The sequence below is a fragment of the Aethalodelphis obliquidens genome, unplaced genomic scaffold (assembly GCF_003676395.1).
Source record: "Aethalodelphis obliquidens isolate GAN/ISIS:26980383/991018 unplaced genomic scaffold, ASM367639v1 scaffold116, whole genome shotgun sequence".
Taxonomy (NCBI): Eukaryota; Metazoa; Chordata; class Mammalia; order Artiodactyla; family Delphinidae; genus Aethalodelphis; species Aethalodelphis obliquidens.
Window position 1 is genome coordinate 811,051 of NW_020838060.1, and position 26,676 is coordinate 837,726.

General features: G+C 36.6%; 1 protein-coding gene across 5 annotated transcripts in view; it reads right to left on the minus strand.

The window, feature by feature from the left end:
• The window catches only part of GOLPH3L (golgi phosphoprotein 3 like), a 39,824-nt gene extending 13,459 nt beyond the window's left edge, over window positions 1-26,365 (minus strand). For 2 of the 5 annotated variants that reach the window (XM_027097605.1, XM_027097609.1), the window contains exons 1-4: window positions 26,190-26,300; window positions 23,993-24,187; window positions 2,387-2,452; window positions 45-176 (exon numbers count right to left, since the gene is read on the minus strand). In XM_027097605.1, the coding sequence (XP_026953406.1) occupies window positions 45-176; window positions 2,387-2,452; window positions 23,993-24,175 (381 nt within the window). In that variant the 5' untranslated portion in view covers window positions 24,176-24,187; window positions 26,190-26,300. Of the gene's footprint in view, window positions 1-44; window positions 177-2,386; window positions 2,453-23,992; window positions 24,188-25,594; window positions 25,732-26,189 lie in introns of all 5 variants that reach the window. The other 3 variants (XM_027097606.1, XM_027097607.1, XM_027097608.1) reach the window with 3 other exon arrangements.
• Window positions 26,366-26,676: the final 311 nt, after the last annotated feature.

Sequence of the window (26,676 nt, forward strand, 5' to 3'; positions counted from 1 at the left end):
ATATCTGCCCTTTCATAAGAGGATGTTCGCAGAGGACGCTCTACCTTTCTGTCTAGTAGTCGCTTCTTACGCATGGTGGGGGGTTCTAGATAGATTCGACCTCGCATGGCCAGCTCTATCAGGATGCCCCCTCGCAGGCCAGATGATATGCAGTCATTCCAGAAAGATGTGTAACCCTAGGAAAGGGGAAAAGAGAAGAGAAAGAATGTTCTGAAAGGGATATGGACTTGCGGTAAGCACCCAAAGAATGGTCCACTTTGTTGTGTGATTCATTTCACTTCACATTACATGAACTCAAGGCAACGTATAAAATAAATGAAAAAAATCTCTTTAAGTCCCTTAATCTAACCCCCCTACCCCAAAGTATGACTTTCTGTCTAACTTCAAGGTCTTCGTGAATTCCTGTGGTTTGGCTGTTAGTTAACAATTGGCATGCCAAATTTTAATTTTTGAGAAGACTTTTGGTTTCTTTGATATCTGTTTCCATGACACTCTAAATTTCAGAGTGGGATACAAATAGGTCAAGTAGAAAAATGTATAAATCATTTGAGCCTTTTACGCCTCCAAGACATGTATTATTTGCAAGCTATTTTGATGGGTGGTGTAGTCAGCTCTGCCACTGACTAGTTAAATGCCGTGGGTATGTTACTTAGCCTTTCTCAAGTGCAATGTCCTCATCTGTAAAATGGGGGCACTGATATCTATCTTCATAAGTTTATTGTGAGGAATAAGTGAGATATATATAAGAAACCATTTAGTATGGTACCTGGCATATCATAGGCACTTAAATGTTAGTTTCTCTTCCCTAGGAACTATAGGGAATACAAAGGTATATAGTTAATAGCCACTGTCTTAAGGAGCTGAAAATGTAGCTGGAAAGACCATGCAAACTCTAGGAAAATTTTCTGTGATAATATAAAATTTAAATAAAAGCTCAACCGAAAATGGAGTAGAAGAGACAGGCATAAATCACTATAGGAAATTTGGCTTGTTTGTTTATTTATTTTTAATTAATCAATCTATTTATTTATTTATTGGTGGCATTGGGTCTTCGTTGCTGCGCGCAGGCTTTCTCTAGTTGCAGCAAGCGGGGGCTGCTCTTCGTTGTGGTGTGTGGGCTTCTCATTGCAGTGGCTTCTCTTGCTGTGAAGCACGGGCTCTAGGCATGTGGGCTTCAGTAGTTGCGGCACGCAGGCTCAGTAGTTGTGGCTTGTGGGCTCTAGAATGCAGACTCAGTACTTGTGGCTTGCAGGCTCTAGAGTGCAGACTCAGTAGTTGTGGCGCACGGGTTTAGTTGCTCCAAAGCATGTGGAATCTTCCCTGACCAGGGCTCGAACCCGTGTCCCCTGCACTGGCAGGTGGATTCTTAACCGCTGCACCACCAGGGAAGTCCCGGAAGTTTGGTTTAGATGATAGTTTTTCAAATTATAAATCACTTTTGGGCTAGAGTAGTCAGAAACTCTTATGGGACTTGAGCTGGGGTTTGAAGAATAGGTTGAATTTAGCAGAGAAGGTGGATTTTCCAGATGAAGGAAGTCATCCAAATTTTACCTATTCTTCAAAAGGGCATTCCAAGTAAAAGTGTCAAGGAAGGAGACCTCAAATATGTTTACAGATTTAACTCAAGAATTTAAAGAGAACTCATGAGATCAAGTTGGTTGGGCTAGGCTGTGGAAAGCCTTGATGCTCTGAACTTTTTATTGAAAGGCAATATTAAATTCTGAAGGTTCTGAACAAGGAGCTATGATTAACACAAGGAAGACCCATCAGTGTTATCAGAACTGTTTAACATTCTTTAGCTATCTTTGTGTGTAGCATTCCCTCTCACTGGAGAGAAAGTGGGTGTGATGTTGGCAGATTCTAGCATGGCTTTAAAGCATCACCAAGACTAAGTCACTAGTAATAACAGTAATGTCTAATATTTATTGAACACTTATTATGCAGTAGATTTGTGCTAAGCTTTTTTGCATGCATTATATGATTACATCTTCACAACAATCTTATAAGGGAGGTTATTACTATTATCCACATTTTAAAGATGAGGAAATTAAGGCTTATGGAGGTTATGTAATATGATAGAGGTCACAAAGCTAAGTGGTGGCAAAGAATTAAAAAACATCTTTTAAAAATTCCAGTTTTCCACTTTATTGATTTGGAAGTTGTACATTCACTTTTCTTTAGGAAGTTATTTTTGAAATTTTAACATGCATGATCATTTAAAATTCATACAAGATCGAATTTATTTTTAAAACAAATCAATATATTAATCACTCTCCTAGTTTGCCAATATTTTATCTTTTTTTTAACCTCACAAATTAGACATCATTATTAGCATCATCGTTATTTTATACAGGTAGCCCTTGTTTAGATTTACTCGGTTGCTTACCAAATTCTTTGCTGACCATTCCTTCATGCATCTCAGACCTCCTTTCTGGTACCATTTTCCTTCCTCCTAAAGTAGAATTTCCTTAAATGAAAGTCTGTTGGAGGCAAACTCTATTTTGTTTATATGAAATGTCTTTATTTTACCATTGTTTTTAAAATACTGCTTCTCTGGACATAAAATTCTAGGTTGATAGTATTCTCTTTATCACACTGAAGATATTATGCCCTCCTAACTTCCACTGTTACAGTGAGAAATCTATCACTCTTATTGATTGTGGTAGGCGATTTGACTTTTTTCTTTGGTCCTTTAAGGTCTTCTCTCTTGGTGTTTTGCAGTTTGACTACAACAAGACTGTGTGTGAACTTACGCATCCTATTTGGTAACATGCTTCCTGTGTCTGTACGTTCATTTTTTTTTTTTGCGGTACGCGGGCCTCTCACTGTTGTGGCCTCTCCCGTTGCGGAGCACAGGCTCCGGACGCGCAGGCCTAGCGGCCATGGCTCACGCGCCCAGCCGCTCCGCGGCATGTGGGACCCTCCCGGACCGGGGCACAAACCCGTGTCCCCTGCATCGGCAGGCGGACTCTCAACCACTGCGCCACCAGGGACGCCCTCTACGTTCATTTTTTACTTCTCAAAAATTCTCAATTCTTATCTCTAAGAATTTTGGCTTTCCTTCATTTCCTTTTTACTTTCTTTCAATCTTTCTTATTCTAACCTCCATGTCTTTTAATCTCTCCTTTATATTTTCCATTTCCTTTGTCTCTAAATTGATTTCACAAGAGTTAGTTCATATCTGGCTTCCAATTTACTCTCTCCATTTATATTTAATATGTTAAACTATCCCTGAGATTTTGATTTCAACTATTTTTCATCTCTAAAAGTTTTATTTAGTTATTTTTCACATTTGCCTGGTCATTTGTGATCATTTCTTCTTGTTCATTTTGTGATTCTTATATTTCTTTAAAAATATCATAGATACTTCATATTGGTTGATCATTTTAATATCTAAGGTCCTTGAATGACCTATTATTTGTTATTTCTGCTGATTCTTTCTCACGTGTATTTTTCTTTGTATGTTTGATGATATTTGATTAAGAGGTCCATATTTAATTTTTTTTGAATCTACGAGATTCTGGAGGCCTAAATTGAGGATATTTTCCTCTAGAGAGGAAGATCTGCACTTGCTTCTGCTGAGAGTAAGGCATGGTGGACTGGGAGACTGCCACACAACAGGGACCACATTTAAACCTAGCTTCTACATTTTATTTCAACCCAAAAGTTTATTCCTGACCACCTAATTCCTGAATCTCTGTACTGATCTGGTAATTTGCCCCAGAGCAATCTGGTTTTCATGTTTGTTTTTTGCTCAAGTCTAGGATTTTAATTTTGGTGTTTGTTTGGGGGCTCTGAAGATTTCCTTTCCATTCCAAAGGCCCAACAATACATTAAAAATTAAGTCTTACCACTATACTGCCAGAAGTAGAGGTCTTCTAATTCCATTTTTCCCACAGCCAGGATGATCTTTAAGCTCAAAGCTAATCATATAACTCCCTTCCCTTCTGCTTAAAAATCTTTCAAATGCTCCTCCCAGTCAAATCCAAATTTTTTAGTAATAGCTCTTAAATCAGGAGGCTGCTTACTAGTCTCTCTCTGGCTTCTTTCCCCTAGAACACTATGCCCCAGCTTTCTGGAACCATTTTAAGTACTCTTAATGCATCATTTTTGCCTACTGGCCTTTGCACACACAGTTCTCTCTGTCTAGAAGAACCAATACTCTTCTTTACTCAACTCCTCCTTGTTCTTAAGGATTGAGTACAAGGGTCACATCTTCCACGTCACCTTCTCCAACATTATCTTTCCCTCCACTCCATCCTTTGGGTTAGATTCCTCACCTGGGTGTATGTGTGTGTGTGTCTACTTCTCCCCTATCATTTATTATATCACACTGCAACCAACTGCTTGTCCTCAGTAGACTATAAATTCCTTAGGGAGAGAGTAGATGACTGATATACAGTATTTCTCAATAAATGTTTTTTGAAAGCATAAATTTATGATTGAGAGTAAATATGTTAACCTGGCAAAAGGTCAGCTTGAATCATAAGCATCCCTAGACATATCCAAATTTCCTGAGGGCCTGATCTTAGACTAAAACCTGGGATTAATTCTCTCCACTGCCCGCCTCGTGGCTACTTCAGGAGTAATACTTGTAACTCCTCTTTAAGGAGGGAGTAAGCCTTTTATTTCCCAATTAATACTTGGTTTATACAAGTTAGCTGCCTCATTAAGGTTAAACTATAACTTTACTTTATAATATATAACATACTTAGGCATAACTTTTATATAATCCTGATGACTTTATGAATCTCAACAGGTGTGCAAACATTTCAGCCAGTATTAAAGCAATTAGAGGAAAGTTTTTCTTGTTTTTTCATTTCAGCCTGACCATATAACTTCTGTTTCAGTAACAGTGATGTCAGATTGTCAACAGAACCATAAATGAGAATCCCTGAGCCCGCGTGCCACAACTACTGAAGCCCGCAGGCCTAGAGCCTGTGCTCTGCAACAAGAGAAGCCACCACAATGAGAAGCTGGCACACTGCTAGGAAGAGTAGCCCCCACCTGCGGCAACTAGAGAAAGCCCGTGCGCAGCAATGAAGACCCAAGGCAGCCAAAAATGAATTAAAAAAAAAAAAAAAAGCAGCAATGGAGACCAGGATGTATAAACTGTATGTTTTTCAATAACACCCTTTCCCATAATAGTATCTCATATTATATAAAACTCTTCAAATGTTTTTTAACTTTTTATTGAATCATATGCCATAATAGAAAAAAGTATAAAAATACACATGAAGAGTTTTAAAAATGATTATAACTGTAAGTCCATTTTGCTCTAAATACATGGAGCTGTCTTGGTAAATTCTCAAACCATCTATAATAAAGATGCTGTGTTAAAGGGCCACTGCTTTAGTATACAGGATGATCTAGCACATGTATACTGAAATTCACCATTCAGTCATTAGATTTAATTACCAAAGGCTATATACATGAGGGAAAAGAGAAAAAGAAAAATTTTAGGATCTACTAAAAATACCAAAATTGCACAGTACTTCATGACCAACAGAGACTATTGGAGGATTGGCAGAATGAGATCTTTGGATAGTAGATTTTTTGTCTTGATTATAAACGTAATAGATGATTGTCAAAAAAAAAAAAGAAAAGATCATATTTTAGAAATGTATAATTTAGAAAGTAAAAGTCTCCTATAATCGTATCACCTCCACATAACAGTTTAGTGGATATCTTCTAGATTTTACATACATAGTCTATTATATATTTGTTAATATTACATACAGAAATAAGATCATATTGAGTGGCAACTTTTCCACTTAGCCATTATTTTGGATATCTTTCCACATCACTAAACACAGAGCTACCTCAATCATTGTTATGACTGCACAGTATTGCATTTTAATTTTTATTTTTTTTAACTTAAATTTTTTTTGCGGTACGCGGGCCTCTCACTGTTGTGGCCTCTCCCGCTGCGGAGCACAGGCTCCGGACGCGCAGGCTCAGCGGCCATGGCTCACGGGCCCAGCCGCTCCGCGGCGTGTGGGATCTTCCCAGACCAGGGCACGAACCTACGTCCCCTGCATCGGCAGGCGGACTCTCTCACTGCGCCACCAGGGAAGCCCAGTACTGCATTTTAGATGCACTATAGTTTTTTGTTTTTGTTAGTAAATTTATTTATTTATTTTTGGCTGCGTTGGGTCTTTGTTGCTGCCTCTGGGCTTTCTCTAGTTGCGGTGAGCGGGGGCTACTCTTCGTTGCAGTGCGTGGGCTTCTCATTGTGGTGGCTTCTCCTGTTGCGGAGCACGGGCTCAAGGCGCACGGACTTCAGCAGTTGTGGCCCGCAGGCTCTAGAGCGCAGGCTCAGCAGTTGTGGCGCACGGGCTTAGTTGCTCCATGGTATGTGGGATCTTCCTGGACCATGGCTCGAAACTGTGTCCCCTGCATTGGCAGGCAGATTCTCAAAAACTGCTCCACGAGGGAAGCCCCTAAATGCACTATAGTTTATCTACCCAAGTCCTTACTGATGTATGTATCGGTTGTTTACAATTTTTTGCCATTATAAAAAAATGCTATAAAGAAATTCATTTGTATGTATATTTCTGTTGAATAAATTCCTAGAAGAAATTTTTGAGTCAAAGATTATACACATAGAAATTTTTGATAATGCTATTTTATTCTTGTAAAAGGTTGGACAATAAGATTTCAATAAATTCAGACAGTCAACACTTTGCACTGAATTTCTGCCTAGTGAAGTATTCAAACCTCTTTATAGACACACCTTAAAACAACAATGAAGGTTAAAGATCTTAAAATTGCCTGCTTGGGGTAAAAAGAGGAAAGAAAGCAAAGAAACTTAAAGCATCATTAAAAGGAGTTTTTAAAAATATAGTTCGAAAATCCTTATGATAAATTTGAATGAAAAACAGGCAAATACATAATTGTATATTCAGGATTATCATAATTATGTAAAATAATGTCTACAAACCAACCAAAAAAGTGGTTTTCTAATTTTTCCAAATTATCTACACTGAAAAAAAACTCTTTCTCCCCGACCAAATCTGAAGATTCAACATAAAAATTGCTTCACTTTCCATGAGAGAAAGAATTTTACTGTGTCTTCTTGAAGCCTTTTCTATATGCCCAGTTCCAAAGCCCAATGTCTGCATGATGATCTCCAGTGTTATCAAAAATTATACATGAAAAAAAAAGTTTTACAAGCAAAACAAATTTTATTTCATTTTTTTCCTCTAAAAATTCCTTTAAGAAGAGTTAATTTACTATTTTCCTTTGAAGTGCTCTATAAAAAGAGTGGCTTCCAGGATTTGATCTAAATTCCTCTTTTATAAATTAATGTGATTCATTCTAACTCCAATTAATATTTCTATGTCCACAGAGCCAAAAGAGACATTTTATTTATTTATTTTTATTGGAGTATAGTTGCTTTGCAATATTGTATTAGCTTATACTGTTCAGCAAAGTGAATCAGCTATACGTATACATATATCCCCTCTTTTTTTTTGGATTTCCTTCTCATTTAGGTCACCACAGAGCACTGAGTAGAGTTCCCTGTGCTACACTATATGTCAATCCCAATCTCCCGATTCATCCCCCCACCTTCCACCTTGGTATCCATACATTTGTTCTCTAGGTCTGTGTCTCTATTTCTGCTTTGTAAATAAGATCATCTATACCAATTTTTTCAGATTCCAAATACATGCATTAATATATGATATTTGTTTTTCTCTTTCTGCCTTACTTCACTGTGTATGACAGTCACTAGGTCCATCCATGTCAAAAGAGACATTTTAGAAAAGAGATTAAGCATTAATAAAAGCTCACTCTGCTTAATCATAATGGGGAATAAGGAACTGTGACCTGGATGTTATTCTGGTTTAACAGATGATTTCAGCATGATTGGGAAGAATGGATTATAAACCTAGACAAATGGATACAATTTCTCAAGCCACGAAAGCCAGGAATCCTAATCACTAGGCCATCAGGGAACTCTCCCTGCACCCTTTTTAAAATAAAAACCACTATCAAAAGTTCAGAAAATAAAAACAACATGGAAATGCCTTGTCAGTGAAAAGGAAATACAAAATAAAGGAAAGCAACTGGTAATCTTTGAATATTCCTACATAAGCTTTAAATCTCATTTTGGCCAGTAAAACTGTCCTCAATTTTTTATTCTAAAAAATGTTTAAATGATTGTTAGCACCAAAAACAGTAACAGTAACTTACATGCCTTTCTTTTCCCACAATCTGTTACTTATGAGAAAATGGAATTTTCATTGCTACACACCATCCAAAGAAAGTTGAAAAGGGGGAGTAAAAAATCTGAAAATGTGTCTAAGGTGCTAAATCTACTTCCCTACAACTCCTCAAATGATTTAAAATAGATTTAGAAACACATAAAGGCATTTATGGTATGTTCAAACCTCAGAAGAGCCAAGCTAGGTAAATGCAGATATATCTTTTGTCTTCAAATAGATCTTTTCTCCCTGATTAAAAAGTAATATACATATATTTTAGAAAATATGGAAAGAAAAAAAGAATCATAAAAAATAAAATAAAAATTGCTCATAATTCTATCATCCTATTATCATTTTGGTGTATGTAAAACCAGATTTTTCTTTATATATGCAATACACATATCTTCTCTCATACCCACCAATTTTCCCATCTGCTTCTCCCCCCACCCCAGTTGTGGGGCTTCCCTTCATAGAACAGCTTTGTGTAAATTATGGAACAGAACATATACATTATAAATTTTCATAAAATATTGGGAAGTAGAAGTAAAAGAAACTGTGAGAGAGGTAATTTCTTAATCTTTCATAACAGGGAGTCAATAGGATATTGCCTAAATTGGAATCATGTGGTTTAAGAAAATATGACCCCAACACCATTTTCTAAACACATTTTTGGTTTAACATTTCCAAACATACACAAACTATAGAGATTATTAACCTCTATGTATCCATCATCTAGCTTCAATAGCTACCAGTACAATCTTTCATCTATACCTCTCACCCCAACTCCAGATTATTTCAGTGCAAATCCCAGCTGCTGTAACATATCATCCATAAAATATTACAATACTTTCCCCAAGAGATGAAGGAAAAAAAATGCAATACTTCACACCTAAAAAAAATTAATAGGGCCTTCCCTGGTGGCGCAGTGGTTGAGGGTCCACCTGCCGATGCAGGGGACACGGGTTTGTGCCCCGGTCCGGGAAGATCCCACATGCCGCGGAGCGGCTGGGCCCGTGAGCCATGGCCGCTGAGCCTGCGCGTCTGGGGCCTGTGCTCCGCAATGGGAGAGGCCACAACAGTGAGAGGCCCATGTACCGCCAAGAAAAAAAAAAAAAAAAAAAATTCCTTAATATTATCAAGTATTCAGTAAGCATTCAAATTCCATCAATTATTTAATGCATTTTTAGAATACCTGGTTTGTTTGAACTAGGAGCCAAACAAGGTCCACACATAGTCTTATTTTTTTCATAAGCTCTTTTTTAACCTTAGTGGGGCCTTTTAGTAAATGATATCTTGTTTTGAAGAAAAGCAATATTCAGTTTAACCTCAATTTCCCTTTTATGTCAAATTCAAGTAACATTACACTCAACATTCTTTAAAAATGGAGTAAATCATACTACATGTGCTATTTTTTTTTTTTTTTTTTTTTTGCGGTACGCAGGCATCTCACTGTTGTGGCTTCTCCCGTTGCAGAGCACAGGCTCCAGACGCACAGGCTCAGCGGCCATGGCTCACGGGCCCAGCCACTCCGAGGCACGTGGGATCCTCCCGCACCGGGGCACGAACCCGCGTCCCCTGCATCGGCAGGCGGACTCCCTACCACTGCGCCACCAGAGAAGCCCTACATGTGCTATTTTTAAAGTAAAATGTAATAAATATAATTTTACTTAAATTTAACATAAAAAGAAAATGAACTGAAACTGAAGGAATTACTGAACTTCAAACATTTCCTTATTACATGAGATTTTCCTAAAAGACTCATTTCTAAGGTTAAGAAAATAGATTTAAGAGGTTGAGTTTTTTGTTTAAAGTAAATGTTTCAATATTAGACAACATCTAATTGACTTCTCACTATAAAAAATAAAAGTTAATATTTCTCCTATGCTTTCTCCCATCTTTATTCCTTTACTTCCCAATTTTTAAATTATAAATTTATATGGCTATTATTATTTTTTATTGATATAATTGACATATAACTTTATATTAGTTTCAGGTGTACAACATGATTCTATATATGTATATATTGTGAAATGATCCTCACAATAAATCTACTTAACATCCATCATCAAACATAGTTAATTACAAATTTTTTCTTGTGATGAGAACTTTTAATATCTACTCTCTCAGCAACTTTAATATATACAATACAGTATTATTAACTATAGGTATCATGCCAAAGATTACATCTCCAGGACTTATTTATTTTATAACTGGAAGTTTGTACCTTTTTGATTACCTTCACTCATTTCACCTACCCACCCCCAATCCCTACCTCTGGCAACCATCAATCTGTGCTATGTGTCTATGTGTTTTTTTTTTTTAATTCTTCATATAAGTGAGATCATACAGTATCTTTTGACTGACTTATTTCAATTCAGTTTGGTTATTATTTATTGAGTATTTATATGTGTCAGGCTGATTTAAACATTTTATAGAAGTCATTTAATTCTTACAATAGCACTATGAAGTCAATATTATTATCTCTATAAAATGAGTATAAGGAAATAATGTGGAAACCGAGGCCAAGTCAAATATTTAGTAAGTGGTAGACTTTGCATTTTAATGTAGCTATGTCTGCTTCCAAAGCCTGTGTGTTTGTTTTTTTTTTAAATAAATTTATTTATTTATTTTTGGCCACATTGGGTCTTCGTTGCTGCATGCAGGCTTTCTCTAGTTGCAGCGAGTGGGGGCTACTACTCTTCGTTGTGGTGCGTGGGCTTCTCATTGCAGTTGCTTTTCTTGTTGTGGAGCACGGGCTCCAGGCATGCGGGCTCAGTAGTTGTGGTGTGTGGGCTCAGTAGTTGTGGCTCGTGGGCTCTAGAGCACAGGCTCAGTAGTTGTAGCGCATGGGTTTAGTTGCCCCACGGCATGTGGGATCTTCCCGGACCAGGGCTCAAACCCATGTCCCCTGCACTGGCAGGCGGATTCTTAACCACTGCACCACCAGGGAAGCCCCCAAAGCCTGTGTCTTTAAACACTGCCTATAAGGAAATTAGAAAATGCAGTAACTAAGCACATTGAGATGTATGATAAATGCAAGGGAATTTAGAGAATGCAAAGATCACTGTTTGATTTGTGATAGGCTTTGAAAGGAAATGTAGAATTTAAATTAAAACAAATTATGGGGACGGTAACATGGTAGGAATATATAAAAAACAAATGTGGGGATTCTGGGAAGTTGCAGAGTAGGAAGCACCAGAAATTTGTCTTCCCACCTAGACAACAATTGTATCAGTAGAATCTGTCTGACATAACTATTTCAGAACTCTGGAGGCTATTGAAGGCTTGCAACTTCCAGGGGAAGACGTGGATCATAAATTACAGTTAATTCCAGTCAATTTCAAATCTTAGTTTAGCAGAGGCTACCCATCTCCCATTCCCTCACCCCATGGCAGGCAGCCATGTATGTGTTCTTAGAGCAGCTTACATGCCCCTTACTAGGAGCTAGGGTGGGCAATAAGGACCCTGTCCTCCAAATATCAGATATCAGGGATCTGCATTCTGATCATGGAGGTGCAGACACAGAGGCCATTATTATAACCTCCCTGGTTTGCTGCAAGCCTTTCCCCTTCTGGTGACTTCCAGGTGATTTAAAGGGCTTATGTCTTTTCCCTCCTCTTCATTTTCCTTTCCCCTCTTTTTGGAGCCAGATACCAAAGACTAGGACATTCAAAAGTAACTACATACACAGGGGAAATTAGAAGGTTATTATAAATGCCCAAGGAAAGGCACAGGCTCAGAAAAGACTTGAGAAGACCTTAATTTTACACTTTAGGCTGATCCTCAGCACAAAAATAGCCTACAACAATTAAAAAAAAAAAAGCATTACACCATACACAAAAATCAACTCAAAATAGATTAAAGACTTGACCGTAACTTCTGAAACAGTAAAACTACAAGAAGAAAACAGAGGGTAAGCTCCTTGACATTGGTCTTGGCAATGTTTTTTTTGGACTTGACACCAAAAGTACAAGCAACAAAAGCAAAAAAATCAACAAGTAGAACTACATCAAACTAAAAAGCTTCTGCACAGCAAAGGAAACCATCAATAAAATGAAAAAGCAACACATGGAATGGGAGAAAATATTTACAAACCACATATCCAATAAGTGATTAATATCTAAAATACACAAGGAACACACATATTAATAACTCAACAGCAAAAAACCAAATACCCAATTTAAAAATGGGCAAAGGTATTTTTTGATTTCCTCTTTGATTTCTTCAGTGATCTCTTCATTATTAAGTAGTGTATTGTTTAGCCTCCATGTGTTTGTATTTTTTACAGATCTTTTCCTGTAATTGATATCTAGTCTCATGGCGTTGTGGTCAGAAAAGATACTTGATACAATTTCAATTTTCTTAAATTTACCAAGGCTTGATTTGTGACCTAAGATATGATCTATCCTGGAGAATGTTCCATGAGCACTTGAGAAAAATGTGTATTCTGTTGTTTTTGGATGGAGTGTCCTATAAATATCAATTAAGTCCATCTTGTTTAGTGTGTCATTTAAAGCTTGTGTTTCCTTATTTATTTTCATTTTGGATGATCTGTCCATGGGTGAAAGTGGGGTGTTTAAGTCCCCTACTATGAATGTGTTACTGTCGATTTCCCCTTTTATGGCTGTTAGTATTTGCCTTATGTATTGAGGTGCTCCTATGTTGGGTGCATAAAAATTTCACAATTTGTATGGAAACACAAAAGACCCCGAATAGCCAAAGCAATCTTGAGAACGAAAGAAGGAACTGGAGGAATCAGGCTCCCTGACTTCAGACTATACTACAAAGCTACAGTCATCAAGACGGTATGTTACTGGCACAAAAACAGAAAGATAGATCAATGGAACAGGATAGAAAGCCCAGAGATAAACCCATGCACATATGGACACCTTATCTTTGATAAAGGTGGCAGTAATGTACAATGGAGAAAGGACAGCCTCTTCAATAAGTGGTGCTGGGAAAACTGGACAGGTACATGTAAAAGTATGAGATTAGATCACTCCCTAACACCATACACAAAAATAAGCTCAAAATGGATTAAAGACCTAAATGTAAGGCCAGAAACTATCAAACTCTTAGAGGAAAACATAGGCAGAACACTCTATGACATAAATCAAAGCAAGATCCTTTCTGACCCACCTCCTAGAGTAATGGAAATAAAAACAAAAATAAACAAATGGGACCTAATGAAACTTCAAAGCTTTTGCACAGCAAAGGAAACCATAAACAAGACCAAAAGACAACCCTCAGAATGGGAGAAAATATTTGCAAATGAAGCAACCGACAAAGGATTAATCTCCAAAATTTACAAGCAGCTCATGCAGCTCAATAACAAGAAAACAAACAACCCAATCCAAAAATGGGCAGAAGACCTAAATAGACATTTCTCCAAAGAAGATATACAGACTGCCAACAAACACATGAAAGAATGCTCAACATCATTAATCATTAGAGAAATGCAAATCAAAACTACAATGAGATATCATCTCACACCAGTCAGAATGGCCATCATCAAAAAATCTAGAAACAATAAATGCTGGAGAGGGTGTGGAGAAAAGGGAACCCTCTTGCACTGCTGGTGGGAATGTGAATTGGTTCAGCCACTATGGAGAACAGTATGGAGGTTCCTTAAAAAACTACAAATAGAACTACCATATGACCCAGCAATCCCACTACTGGGCATATACCCTGAGGAAACCAAAATTCAAAAAGAGTCATGTACCAAAATGTTCATTGCAGCTCTATTTACAATAGCCCGGAGATGGAAACAACCTAAGTGCCCATCATCGGATGAATGGATAAAGAAGATGTGGCACATATATACAATGGAATATTACTCAGCCATAAAAAGAAACGAAATTGAGCTATTTGTAATGAGGTGGATAGACCTAGAGTCTGTCATACAGAGTGAAGTAAGTCAGAAAGAAAAAGACAAATACCGTATGCTAACACATATATATGGAATTTAAGAAAAAAATGTCATGAAGAACCTAGGGGTAAAGCAGGAATAAAGACGCAGACCTCTTAGAGAACGGACTTGAGGTTATGGGGAGGGGGAAGGGTGAGCTGTGACAGGGCGAGAGAGAGTCATGGGCATATACACACTAACAAACGCAGTAAGGTAGATAGCTAGTGGGAAGTAGCCGCATGGCACAGGGATATTGGCTCGGTGCTTTGTGACAGCCTGGAGGGGTGGGATGGGGAGGGTGGGAGGGAGGGAGATGCAACAGGGAAGACATATGGGAACATATGTTTATGTATGACTGATTCACTTTGTTTTAAAGCAGAAACTAACACACCATTGTAAAGCAATTATACCCCAATAAAGATGTTAAAAAAAAAAAAAAAAAATGGGCAAAGGACCGGAACAGACATTTTTCCAAAGAAAACATATAAGTGACCAACAGGTATAGGACAAGGTGCTCAACATCACTAATCATCAGGGAAATACAAATCAAAACCACAATAAGATAATGCTTCATACCTGTTAGGATGGTATTATCAAAAAGATAAGAGATAACAAATGCTAGCAAGAATGTGGATAAAAGGGAAACTTTGTACACTTGGTGGGAATGTAAAGTGGTATAGCCACTATGGAAAACAATATGGAGGTTTCTCAAGAAATTAAAAATAGAACTACCATATGATCTAACAACCCCGTTTCTGGGTGTACATCCAAAGGAAAAAAATCATTATTTCAAAGAGATATCTGTATTGTCATGTTTATTGCAGCATTTTTCACAGTAGCGAAAGTATAGAAACAATATAAGTATCCATCAATAGATAAATGGATCAAGGAAAAAAAATGTTACTCAGTCTTTTTAAGACAGAAATCCTGTCATTTGTGACAACATGGAAGAATCTGGAGGGCATTATGCACTGGAGATATTTCACCTGGAGGTGAAATAAGCCAGAAAGAAAGACAAACATTGCATAGTATCACTTAATGTAAAATCTAAAAAAACTGAGCTCCTAGAAACAGAAAGTAGAAAAATGTTTGCCAGGGACTGGGGGGTGGGGGGAAATAGGGAGAGGTTGGTAAAAGGGTACAAACTTTCAGTTACACGATGAATAAGGTTTGAGGGTCTAATGTACAACGTGGTGACTATAGTTGATAACACTGTATTGCTACCTACTTTTTTTTTTTTAAGTAGAGTTGATTTACAATATTGTGTTAGTTTCAGGTATACAACAAAGTGATTCAGTTAGATAGATAGATTGATATAGATATAGATAGATATATTCTTTTTTTCTGATTCTTTCCTATTATAGGTTATTACAGATGCTGAATATAGTTCCCTGTACTGTTACAGTAAATACTTGTTTATTTTATATATGGTGATGTGTATCTGATAACACTGTATTGTACAATTGAAATCTGCTAAGAGAATAGATCATAAATGTTCTCTCTCACACACACACAAAGGTAAATATATGTTAGGTGATGGATGTGTTAATTAACATGATGGGGGGAATCTTATCGCAGTGTACACATATATCAAATCATCATGTTGTATACTTTAAATATTTTATAATTTTGTCAGTTATACCTAAATAAATCTGGAAAAAAAAAAACCCAGCAAACTCTGGGTAAGGGGCATAATCTGATTTCCAGAGTTACCATATCATTAGATTCAAATGTCTAATTTTCAGTCAAAAAAATCATAAGATGGGCTTCCCTGGTGGCGCAGTGGTTGAGAGCCCCCCTGCCGATGCAGAGGACGCGGGTTTGTGCCCCGGTTCGGGAGGATCCTGCATGCCACGGAGCGGCTGGGCCTGTGAGCCACGGCCACTGGGCCTGCATGTCCGGGGCCTGTGCTCCGCAACAAGAGAGGCCACGGTGGTGAGAGGCCCGTGTACCGCAAAAAAAAAAAAAAAATCATAAGACATATAAACAGTTCAGTATGCTGACTCAAAGGAAAAAAAAAAAGACAGAAACTGTCCCAGAAAGACCAGATGGCAGACCTAGTAGACAAAGACTTTAAAACAACTATCTTAAAGATTCCCAAAGAACTAAAGGAATATGTGGAGAAAGTCAGGAAAATGATGTATGAACAAAATGGAAATATCAGTAAAGAGGTTGAAAACTTAAAAAGAAATCAAAAAGGAATTCTAGAGCTGAAAGTATAATAACTGAAATTAAAAAATTTACTAGAGGGATTCAAAGGCAGATTTGAGCAGACAAAAGAATTAACAAACTTGGAGACAGGACAAATTGAAATTATTGAGTCTGAGGAACAGAAAGAAAAAAGATTGAAGAATGATGAACAGATCCTAGGGAACTGTGGGATATCAACAAAAGTGAACCAACGTATACATTTTGGGCCTTCCAGAAGAGAAAGCAAAAGGGGCAGAGAGATTATTTGAAGAAATAATGGCCAAAAACTTCCCAAGTTTGATGAAAGATATACATATAAATATCCAAAAGCTCAATGAACTCCAAATAGGATGAACTCAAAGAGACACACACTGAGTCACATTAAAATCAAACTGCTGAAAGTCAAAGACAAAGAGAGACCTTGAAAGCAACAGAAGATAAGCCACTTGTCCCATACAAGAGATGCTCAATAAGATTATCAACAAATTTCTCATCAGAAACGTTGGAGGCCAGAAGACAATGAGCTGATATATTCAAAGTGCTAAAAGAAAAAAAAACAACAAACCTGTCAACCAAGAATTCTATATCTGGCAAAACTATCTTTCAAAAGTGAAGGAGAAATTAAGACATTCCCCGATAAACAAAAGCTCAGGGAGTCTTTACCACTAGGCCTGTCCTGCAAGAAACGCTAAAGAGAGTCCTACAGGTAGAAATGAAAGGACACTGGACAGTAACCCAAAGAAGTATGAAGAAATAAAGATGTCAGTAAAGATAAACATATGGGCAATTACAAAAGCTAGTATTATAGTAAAAATGGTTTGTAACTCCATTTTTTGTTTTCTACATGATTTAAGAGACTAATACACTTTATTATTTTTTTTCCCAATGAGGTATATACTTTCTTTTTTTTGAGACTAATACACTTTAAAACATTAGTCTAAAAATGAGTATTAGTATAACTTTGGTTTGTTACTCTACATTCTGTTTTGTACATAATTTAAGAGACTAATGCATCATAATTAGTTTAACTTTCGGGGCACAAAATGTATAAAGATATAATTCTGTAACATCAAGAACTAAAAGGGGTGGGATAGAGCTATACAGAAGCAGAGTTCTCCTATTTTATTCAAGTTAAGTTGGTATAAATTCAAATTAAAGTGTTATAACTTTAGGATGTTAAATGTAGTCCCCATGGCAACAACAAAGAAAATAGTTACAGAATATATAGAAAAGGAAATGAGAAGAGAATTAAAACATTTCAGTATATTTATGTTTGGTTTGAACATAAATTCCACAATTTGTTGGCCAGTTTAACTTTGACTCCCATAAAGAGAGGATAATATTTGCCTTACGGGATCAAGCAAGAAAAAGTGCAAAATGTTTTGAAAACTTTGTTATACTAATAAAATATGAAGAGGGAGACAAAAGAGATGAAATGGCTCCCATCAAGTTTACAGAGTCAGTGGTTACTGCCAGAAGTCCAAATTTAAGTGGGTGGGTTTTGTCTTAATATCAATACCAGATATTTTAGAAGACAACAGTGTGCCACTGGTGGTTGGGGGAGCATACAGAGAGGCAGGCTCTCAATGAAAACAGCTTAAACTATATTTTCCTACTGTTAAAATAGGACATTGGTCTCCCAGTTTATTTCCTTTTGTACCAATAGTAAATAATTCTTTGTGGTTATATGACTAGATATAATTTTTAAAAAGCAAAACAAAAGTTTTTCTTTTTTAATAACAGCCTGTGTTAATAAAAACCACAAAACCTGACAAACGAGTCTTTCTGATACACTTGCCCTATTCACAATGGCAATACTAGTGACAAGAGATTTATTGTTCATTTTGTGCTATCAGGAAACTAAAAGACCAGGTCGTGACCTAAATTATAAATTACACTTTTAATCTTTTGATTTTAATAAAATGTTTTAGAACTGAGCAACTTTCAAAGAGGAGCAATTTTCTCCCTCTATAGCCATTCATCCACAAGTTGTTTACTGACTTATTGTGACTGATTTTTTTTAACTTACTGATTGTTCACTGAGATTTTTTTACCAGCTTTAAAAATGTTTGCACTTCCAGTCTCCCATCGCTAATAAATTACAATGAGTAAATTATAACTGATGAAGGATCATTAGTAAGCTTGAAAAGCTTAGCATTAACATATTTTATAATTTAAAATGAAAGTTTTATCAGTTTGATTTATCATTTTTATATACGTATGAAGAGTGACATTGTTTGAAAGAACATAATTAGTAAGTACAAGAATATTGTTAGCAGCACTATTCATAATGGACTCCTGAATGTCCATCTACCAGTAGAATGAATGGTCATATATCCATATAATGAAATACTATCTTGCAATAAACTGAATTAAATTATATGCAACAACATGGATGAATTTCAAACATATTGGACAAAAGACTACATGACAGTATTAATCCCAAAACATAAAGTTTAAAAACAGGCAAAACTAAAATATATTGTTTAGGGATATATACACATGTTAAAACTACAGGGAGGTAGGACAGCATGTGATTAGGGAAGGGCACAAGATGATGCCTCCAGGATTCTGATAATGTTCTATTGATGGTGGTTACATGAGTGTTTGCTTTAAAATTGCTTGTTAAATTTTACATATGTATTTTATACACTTTTTTGAATGTGCTATATTTCACAATTTTTGAAAAGTTAAACAATAAAACACACAACTGGATGTCCAGCTCTGGTACTTGTTTCAAAACATCTGAGTTCATTTAAAGGAGATGGGATTTTTTCAAATATTTGTGATTTTTCTAGCTGCAAATCACTGAAATTATTACAAACATCCAGCTCATGTTCTTTTTTCCTAGAAACTGTCTCTCTTCACAGACTAACTCTTGCTTATCTTCAGAATTCAGGTTAAGAGTTATCCCCTCCCAGAAGTCTTTCCCAGTATATCTTCTCCTTCCCTCTCCCACCTATTACTTTCCACACCCATCCAAGTTAGATGTCTTTCTTTGTTCCCTCAGTACTCAGAACATAGTTATGCGTATATCGCACTGTACTCCAACAGTCCACTGACTTTCCTGACCCCCTCCTAACTTCTCCAGCCATTCCCAGGCCACTAGACTATAAGTAATCTCAAAAGCAGGGACTATTGTTTTTGTTCTAATATTCAGCACTTGACATATATGAGGCATTCAATAAAGTTTTGGTGACTAAACAAATGAATGAAAATATATTTCCCTAATACCAATGAACAATACTTCTTGTCGATTTTTACTCCAGTGACATGAGAAATATGGTGAAAAGCTTTTATGTCACAGTGCTTAGTAAGCACTCAATAAATGGCATTATTAAGCAAGAGCTTTGCAAGGAAGCGAAGAGGGCTAAAAAACACTATCCAAATTTAAAAGATTATGGCCAAAAGTCAAAAGCATTAGTAGGTTCACTCCTCTTACAGGTAACTTAATTATAAAGATTTTCATAAAGAAGTTTTAAATATATTAGTAATTTAATGAAAGCATTAACTGTCCATGAATCAATACAAATATCTATATCAAAACTCTTAACAGAGGCAATAATGACAAATAAACAGGATCTTGATTTCAACAGGAAATAAATCTATTTTATTTTGGTCAGGCTGGTGCTCAAGTTTAATTTTCTCAGTTGAGGTCAGTGTTACTCAACTGAGGTAACATCTAATTTTAAACATATTTGAAAGGTTAGACTCTTCAACATAAAAATTTCTTGATTATTTCACAAGACAATGAAGCTTAATATTTTAAACTAGTCTGTGGCAGCTACTACTCAGAAGACTCTTAAGAAAGGATGACAGTAATATTTCACAAGCAATCTGACTATATGACCTGCTGTCATTTTTTTCTAGGCCTACAATTCTTTTTTTTTTTTTTTTTTTTTTGCAGTACGCGGGCCTCTCACCGTTGCGGCCTCTCCCGCTGTGGAGCACAGGCTCCGGACGCGCAGGCCCAGCGGCCATGGCTCACGGGCCCAGCCGCTCCGCGGCATGTGGGATCCTCCCGGACCGGGGCACGAACCCATGTCCCCTGCATCGGCAGGCAGACTCCCAACCACTGCGCCACCAGGGAAGCCCTACAATTCTTGAAATATTAGTCTCATTATGTTATTTTCTACATATAGGCTTTTTAAAACATAATTTAAAAAATTATAGCATTAGGTTCTATACTTTAAACTTTATGAAACTCTTCAGCAAAAGTTAACTTTGAGACATTGGGATGCAAAGTTTAACATTTGGCAATTTTTTTTTGACATGTCACAAATAAACCATGAAAAAACAAGAAATTACATATATACCAAAACATATACTCACAAAGAACACAGAGCAAAAACATCCTTCAATTGTATACAAAAATGAAATGGACGTTGCTGTTTTCATCAGGCTAATCCTCTTTTACTTAAAGGAAAGAGTCTAAGTCTCGCCTGGCACTTAAAATCATTCCTACTCTGATCTGAGTCTAATTTGTCAATTCTGAATCTCATGGTTTTCTAAAAACACCATCTACTTCAGTCATACTGGTACTCAATTATCTCCCAAATTCATCAAGCTCATGAAACCTCTGCTCACTCATCCAGAATGTGTTCCCTTCCCTTCTTCCATTTATGTAAATCCTATCCATTCTTACAGGCCCAGCTGGTTTTACTGCCTTCTGTTCTTCCCCAGATTATTTCCACTTATGATGATCTCTCCTTCCTCCAACTTCCTCTGCTCTTACTGTTCTAACTTGGAAACACTTGCTGTTTTTTAGTTGTCGTTTACTTCTTTAAAAATCTTTTGAATTGTGAAATATAATGCACACACAGAAGAGTACACAAAAGTGAAAAGCTCAATGATTTATCCCCAAGTGCATATCCATGAAACGTTCCCCAAGTAGAGAAATAGAAAACTGCTAGCACCCAGAAACCCCTTCATGCTCTTGTCTAATCACTAAAACTCCCCTCCTCCCCTGCTCCTCACTACCCTAACAACTATGGTAATCCCCTTCTTGCTTTTCTGTATGTTTTACCACCTAAATATGCAATCCCAGATACCATAGTTTAGTTTTTTGAATTTTATATACACATAATCATACAATATGTATTCTTTGTGTCTGGCTTCCTTTGTTGAACATATATGAGAATCATACATGTTTTGTAACAATGTTCATTTTCATTCTATATAAAAATATATTTATACTCATTTAAATAAATGAACGATTCATTTTTATCCACTCTTCTGTTGATGGAGCTTTGGGTTACTTAATTTTTTTTTTTTGGGTTACTTAATTTTTAAAAAGACGTATTATTTGTTTTATAGTATATATAGACGTATTATTTGTTTTATAGTATAAAATATTATACTATTTTATATTTACCTTAGTATTTGTATAATGCTAAGCACATTAAACATTGATTAAATAAATCAACAAGTGGTTTGAGAGATAAGAAGAAAATAAGTTGAGCTGGAAATCAATGTAGTATTTTTTAGAGAAAGTTATGTAACTGGCATTTTGGAACAACTATTACTACTTTAATAAATCAGAAGGTTTGACTTCTCCTATTTATGTACGCCTAAGGATTTATCATTTCTCATTCTTTCTGAGCCAACTGAAAGCTAAAAACTTAATTTATCAGCTATCTCCAAAAATAAAATTCAAACAATTCAAAAGGTGGATATTATCTGCCCATCTTTATACAGTATTTCACCAATATGTTGAATACGCACTACGATCATAGCTCTAAACAAGCTCCTTTATTTTTTTATCCTATTTCCTTAAGTTTATATTAACTATTATAAATTTAGAAACACAAAGACAAGTCCAAAGGCAGTTTTGCTACAGAACAGAAGCAAAAATTCTAGTACCTAGGTTCAGCAGGAAATTAATCATTCCTATTCAAAACTAAAACAAACAAAACAGCTTTTTAGATCTAATATGCTCTTCTGTTTTAGTGATTGAATGTTTCCTAGGCACCGTGTAAACATCTCAAAATAGTATTTATACCACCTAATCTTCAGACCTACTCTGACTTTCTCTTAGAGAGTCAGTTTTGCTTTTTCATTTATTTGACTTTTATAAAACTAGACCCTCACCAACTTTCTCAGCAAACAGGAATATATTCTTCCGGGTAAGATTTTATGATATATTTGCATCTTGGCCAAGTACACATGGGAATGTCTCTAACGTTAGTTTTAATAATACACAGGCTATAACAAGTCTTTTAATTTCTGTTCAAGTTGGTAATTTAACATGACAAAAATCAGAGAAGGGAAAAGTGGTAAAGAAAAACTAAACTAAACTAAAATAAGGGTATTCTCAAGTTGAGGAGTCAATGTAGAAAAGAACAGATATTACTGGATGTATGTAACCAATTCATTTCTAAGAACAACAATCAAAGCCACATTTAGTATTTTTTTAATATAAAGTAACATTTTAATTTGATAAGTTTTCAAAACTGAGGCCAATAATAAATATGCCTCTTTTTGTACTCACCAAAGTCTTCTTAACAAGGAAGTAGATTATTTAAAATATTATTTGTATATCCTTTTTTTTTTTGGCTGCATTGCACAGCATGTGAGATCTTAGTTCCCCAACCAGGGATCAAACCTTCGCCCCCTACTTTGGAAGCGCGGAGTCTTAACCACTGGACCACCAGGGAAGCCCCTATTTGTATATTTTTATAACCTCTTCATTAGCGAAGAAAGTGATGGGAAAACACAATAAAAAGTTAAATTACAAGTGAAGGATAATGTATACTACTAATAGAAAAGCCAAGAAAATATTTGGTTGTATCACAAGATTTGCTATCTCGACTAATTTTATTATAAAATAGATGTTCTGTTAATAAGGGAAAAATTAGAAAAAAGGGAAAGCTGTAATTAATTTTAAAACATTTTCTAAAATAATCCTCATCAATTGTTGATATTTAACTTCTAAAAATCCACAGAATAGAGGGACTTCCCTGGTGGTCCAGTGGTTAAGACTCCTCGCTCCCAGTGCAAGGGGTCCAGGTTCCTGGTCAGGGAACTAGATCCCACAGGCCACAACTAAGGTTTTCATGCTGCAATTAAAGATCCCACGTGCCATCAACTAAAGATCCTGCACGCAGCAACAAAGATCCCACATGCTGCAGCTAAGACCCGGCGCAGCCAAATAAATAAATAAATATTTTTTTAAAAAAATAGCTGCTCTGCTTGTCCAAAACCACTAATAAAAATAAAGATACACAGAATAGAATAAAAGTTATTCTTCTGTATTATAAGAAACCAACCCCTGTTTATTTTTGTAAGACAGCTAATCATACATGTTCCTTGTCTTCTCATTTAAAAGACTTTTCTCCCCAAAGCTCAAGAAGACTTCAATGTGTGAGCCCTCTTTCTTAGTTTAATAAGAGGTTATTTCACCATCAATCTCACTTGGGAAACTACAAGTACAAACACTTTATACTGTGTTACATCTTCTAAAATTCTGGAGTAATTTTGTAATTAAATTATACTTCAAGAATTATACTTCTGGATTTTACCCTCCAAGTATCAACCATCCTCCCAAACTCCCCCATCCCCCAGATGGCTGAAGCACAATTCTAAGGCCAATTTAGTATCAATGAAAATATTTTATCAGATTACTTCCTAAAAACATTCCAATATTTAAGTCTTTGAGACAGCATAGCAAATCCAATTGCATTACCTCTTTATCTTTTAGTCCCAGGAGCAATACTTCTTCCATAAGCGTGAGGCGGATATCCTTAGAGTCTTCAGTGTCCTCATTGTCTTGACTTCTGTCTTGATTAGTGTCTTCCTCACTTTCCACCTTCTTTTCAGAGTTCTTCCCTCCTTCTGTACGACGGGCCCGGTGAGTTAAAGTGGTCATTCTTACCTGTCTCTGGAGGGGGTGATGAAAAAATATCTATATGTGTGCTTATGTAAATAAACATCTAGATATTCATAAATGCATACTAAAAATATATACAGGTAAGAAATATTTACAAACTTAAATAAAGAAAGGAAAGAGTAATGACCAGAAAAAATTAGGTGGATAACAATATCTTTTCCAAAGTAAAATAGGTTGAACTCCACTGGAGGCATTGACAAGAAATCAAATCATTAATTCTAAAGACCAGTAGAAAGGACCGACTTTTTTTTTTCTTTTTTTGTGGTACGCGGGCCTCTCACTGTTGTGGCCTCTCCCATTGCGGAGCACAGGCTCCGGACGCACAGGCTTAGCGTCCATGGCTCACGGGCCCAGCCGCTCCGCGGCATGTGGGATCTTCCCGGACCGGGGCACGAACCCGTGTCCCCTGCATCGGCAGGCGGACTCTCAACCACTGCGCCACCAAGGAAGCCCAGGACCGACTTTTAAGCCTGCTGATTTCTTGTGCATAACCTAATCACATAATCATTGTGATTCCTTTCACAAAATGGATTCTCCCCAAGTTAAATAATATGGAACAGCAAAAAATTGTGAGCATCCAGCTCCGAAGAGCATACAGTAATTTATGTGCAATTTCTATAAATATTCAACAGTTCATTATAAAACATACAAAAAAATAGTGAAAAAAATTAAGAAAAACTAAATAGAAATATATGTTCTAATATTTCCTTCCCAAACCCTAATGACTCATTTCATGCATTCACTTTGGAGATTACCAGTCTACAGAATAACACTCAGAAGATCATGTGTAGTAACTTTCATCTCTATCCCTAGGCTAGCCACCCTGCAAACACACAAACAGCTGACAACAAAAAGCACTGGCAAGAGAATGTTAAAAGATTAGCAGATTCTTTCTCAAGTACAAAAAAAATCAGAGCACAAGCCCTTTTATACCATGCACTATAGTTTTTTTAAAATCTACAGTCAAGAGAAATTGCACTACCATGTGTGATAAAGTTTAAAGTTAGCATACTTTAGATATATCTAAATGTCATTTTTAAGATGAAATACAATAAATATTTTAAATCAGCAATTACTGAAAATAGCTTTTTCAAGATCAAAAGAATGCATTCAAGAGACTGGATCCCATTCTATCTTCTAGTAATATCTTCCATTACTCCCAATTATGTACTGGTAAACCATTTCTCAAACATGTCCATGCCTTCCACCTCTCTCCTTTGTACAGGCTGGAGTTCTCTCCCTTTTCCCTTCCTTTCTAAATTCTACACATTCTTCAAAGTCCTATTGAGGACCCACTGTAAAGCCTTCAGTGAATCTGCTTCTCCATTACCCCTATGTCCCATAGCCAGAATAGGTCTCTCCTCAGCTGTACGTTCACACAACTTTATTTATACTTACTTCCTTTAAAGTATTTATTATAGTCTTTCTTTTGGTATGGCTGTCTCTCAACTGTAAACTTCTTGAGGGCAGGGATATTGTCTTCTTGGGTTTTTATATTCTCCATAGCAACTAGCACAATGTCTTTAACGTTGTAACTGCTCGATAAATATATACTGATTAAAATGAATACTCAGAAATGCATGTAAACGTTTAAAAAAGAAATACAAATGAAGTGACTTACAAAAGATTCTTTGTACAAGGCTATATTTCAAATAATTCTTGGCGGGAGGTGGGAAGAAGAGTGAAAGAGGAAGAGAAGCATGAAATAAATGCTTAAAGGCACTAACCCTATCTGGCACGGTGAATAGAGCTCATATCCTAACCCAATCCAAGAAACTTTAAATCTTCAGGGCAAAAAAATAATGGGGCATTTTCTTTGAAAAATTAATCGCCCTTGGACATTTACTAGTTAAAGACCCTATTTGAAAAAAAAAAACCCAAGGGCCCCAAAATTAAATAAATAAAAACCTCCCTCTCCCCACAAAATGAAAAATTTGGAGGTTTTTTTTTTTTCGACGTTAGAAAATGTATTGATATTTCCCCCGTTGCTTACCTGACGTTATTTCCTGGGTTACGGCCAAACTCAGGCTGCAGCTTGCGCTCTATTTCAGGGGGACACCTGTCCCCACCCCCACCCCCCCACCCCCGACCGAGTAGGTGAAAAACTTCTCAGCCACGCAGAGAGAACAAACTTCCTGATCCTTCGATGCACAGAAGGAATAACACATCAGCTTCCTCAGGATCACTAAGCAACCTACCTTGGTTTCTTCATTGGACCAATCAGAAACCTCCAAGGTTGAGTTCAGCCAATCGGAGCTTACGAGGGGAGGCTCTCCCCCCGCCCGGCTACTGCGTTGCGATCCAGACAAACACCACCAAAAGGAGGCAGGTTTGGGCTCAACCTGACAGCTGGTCAATCCAATGAAGGAACCTTGGTAGAGAAAGGAAAGAGGGCTGCGCTCCCCACCCTCCATTAAACCGGCCAATCAAAGCGTTCGGTGAGCTATCACCAGCTGCCGATCTACAAAGGTTTCTGTTGG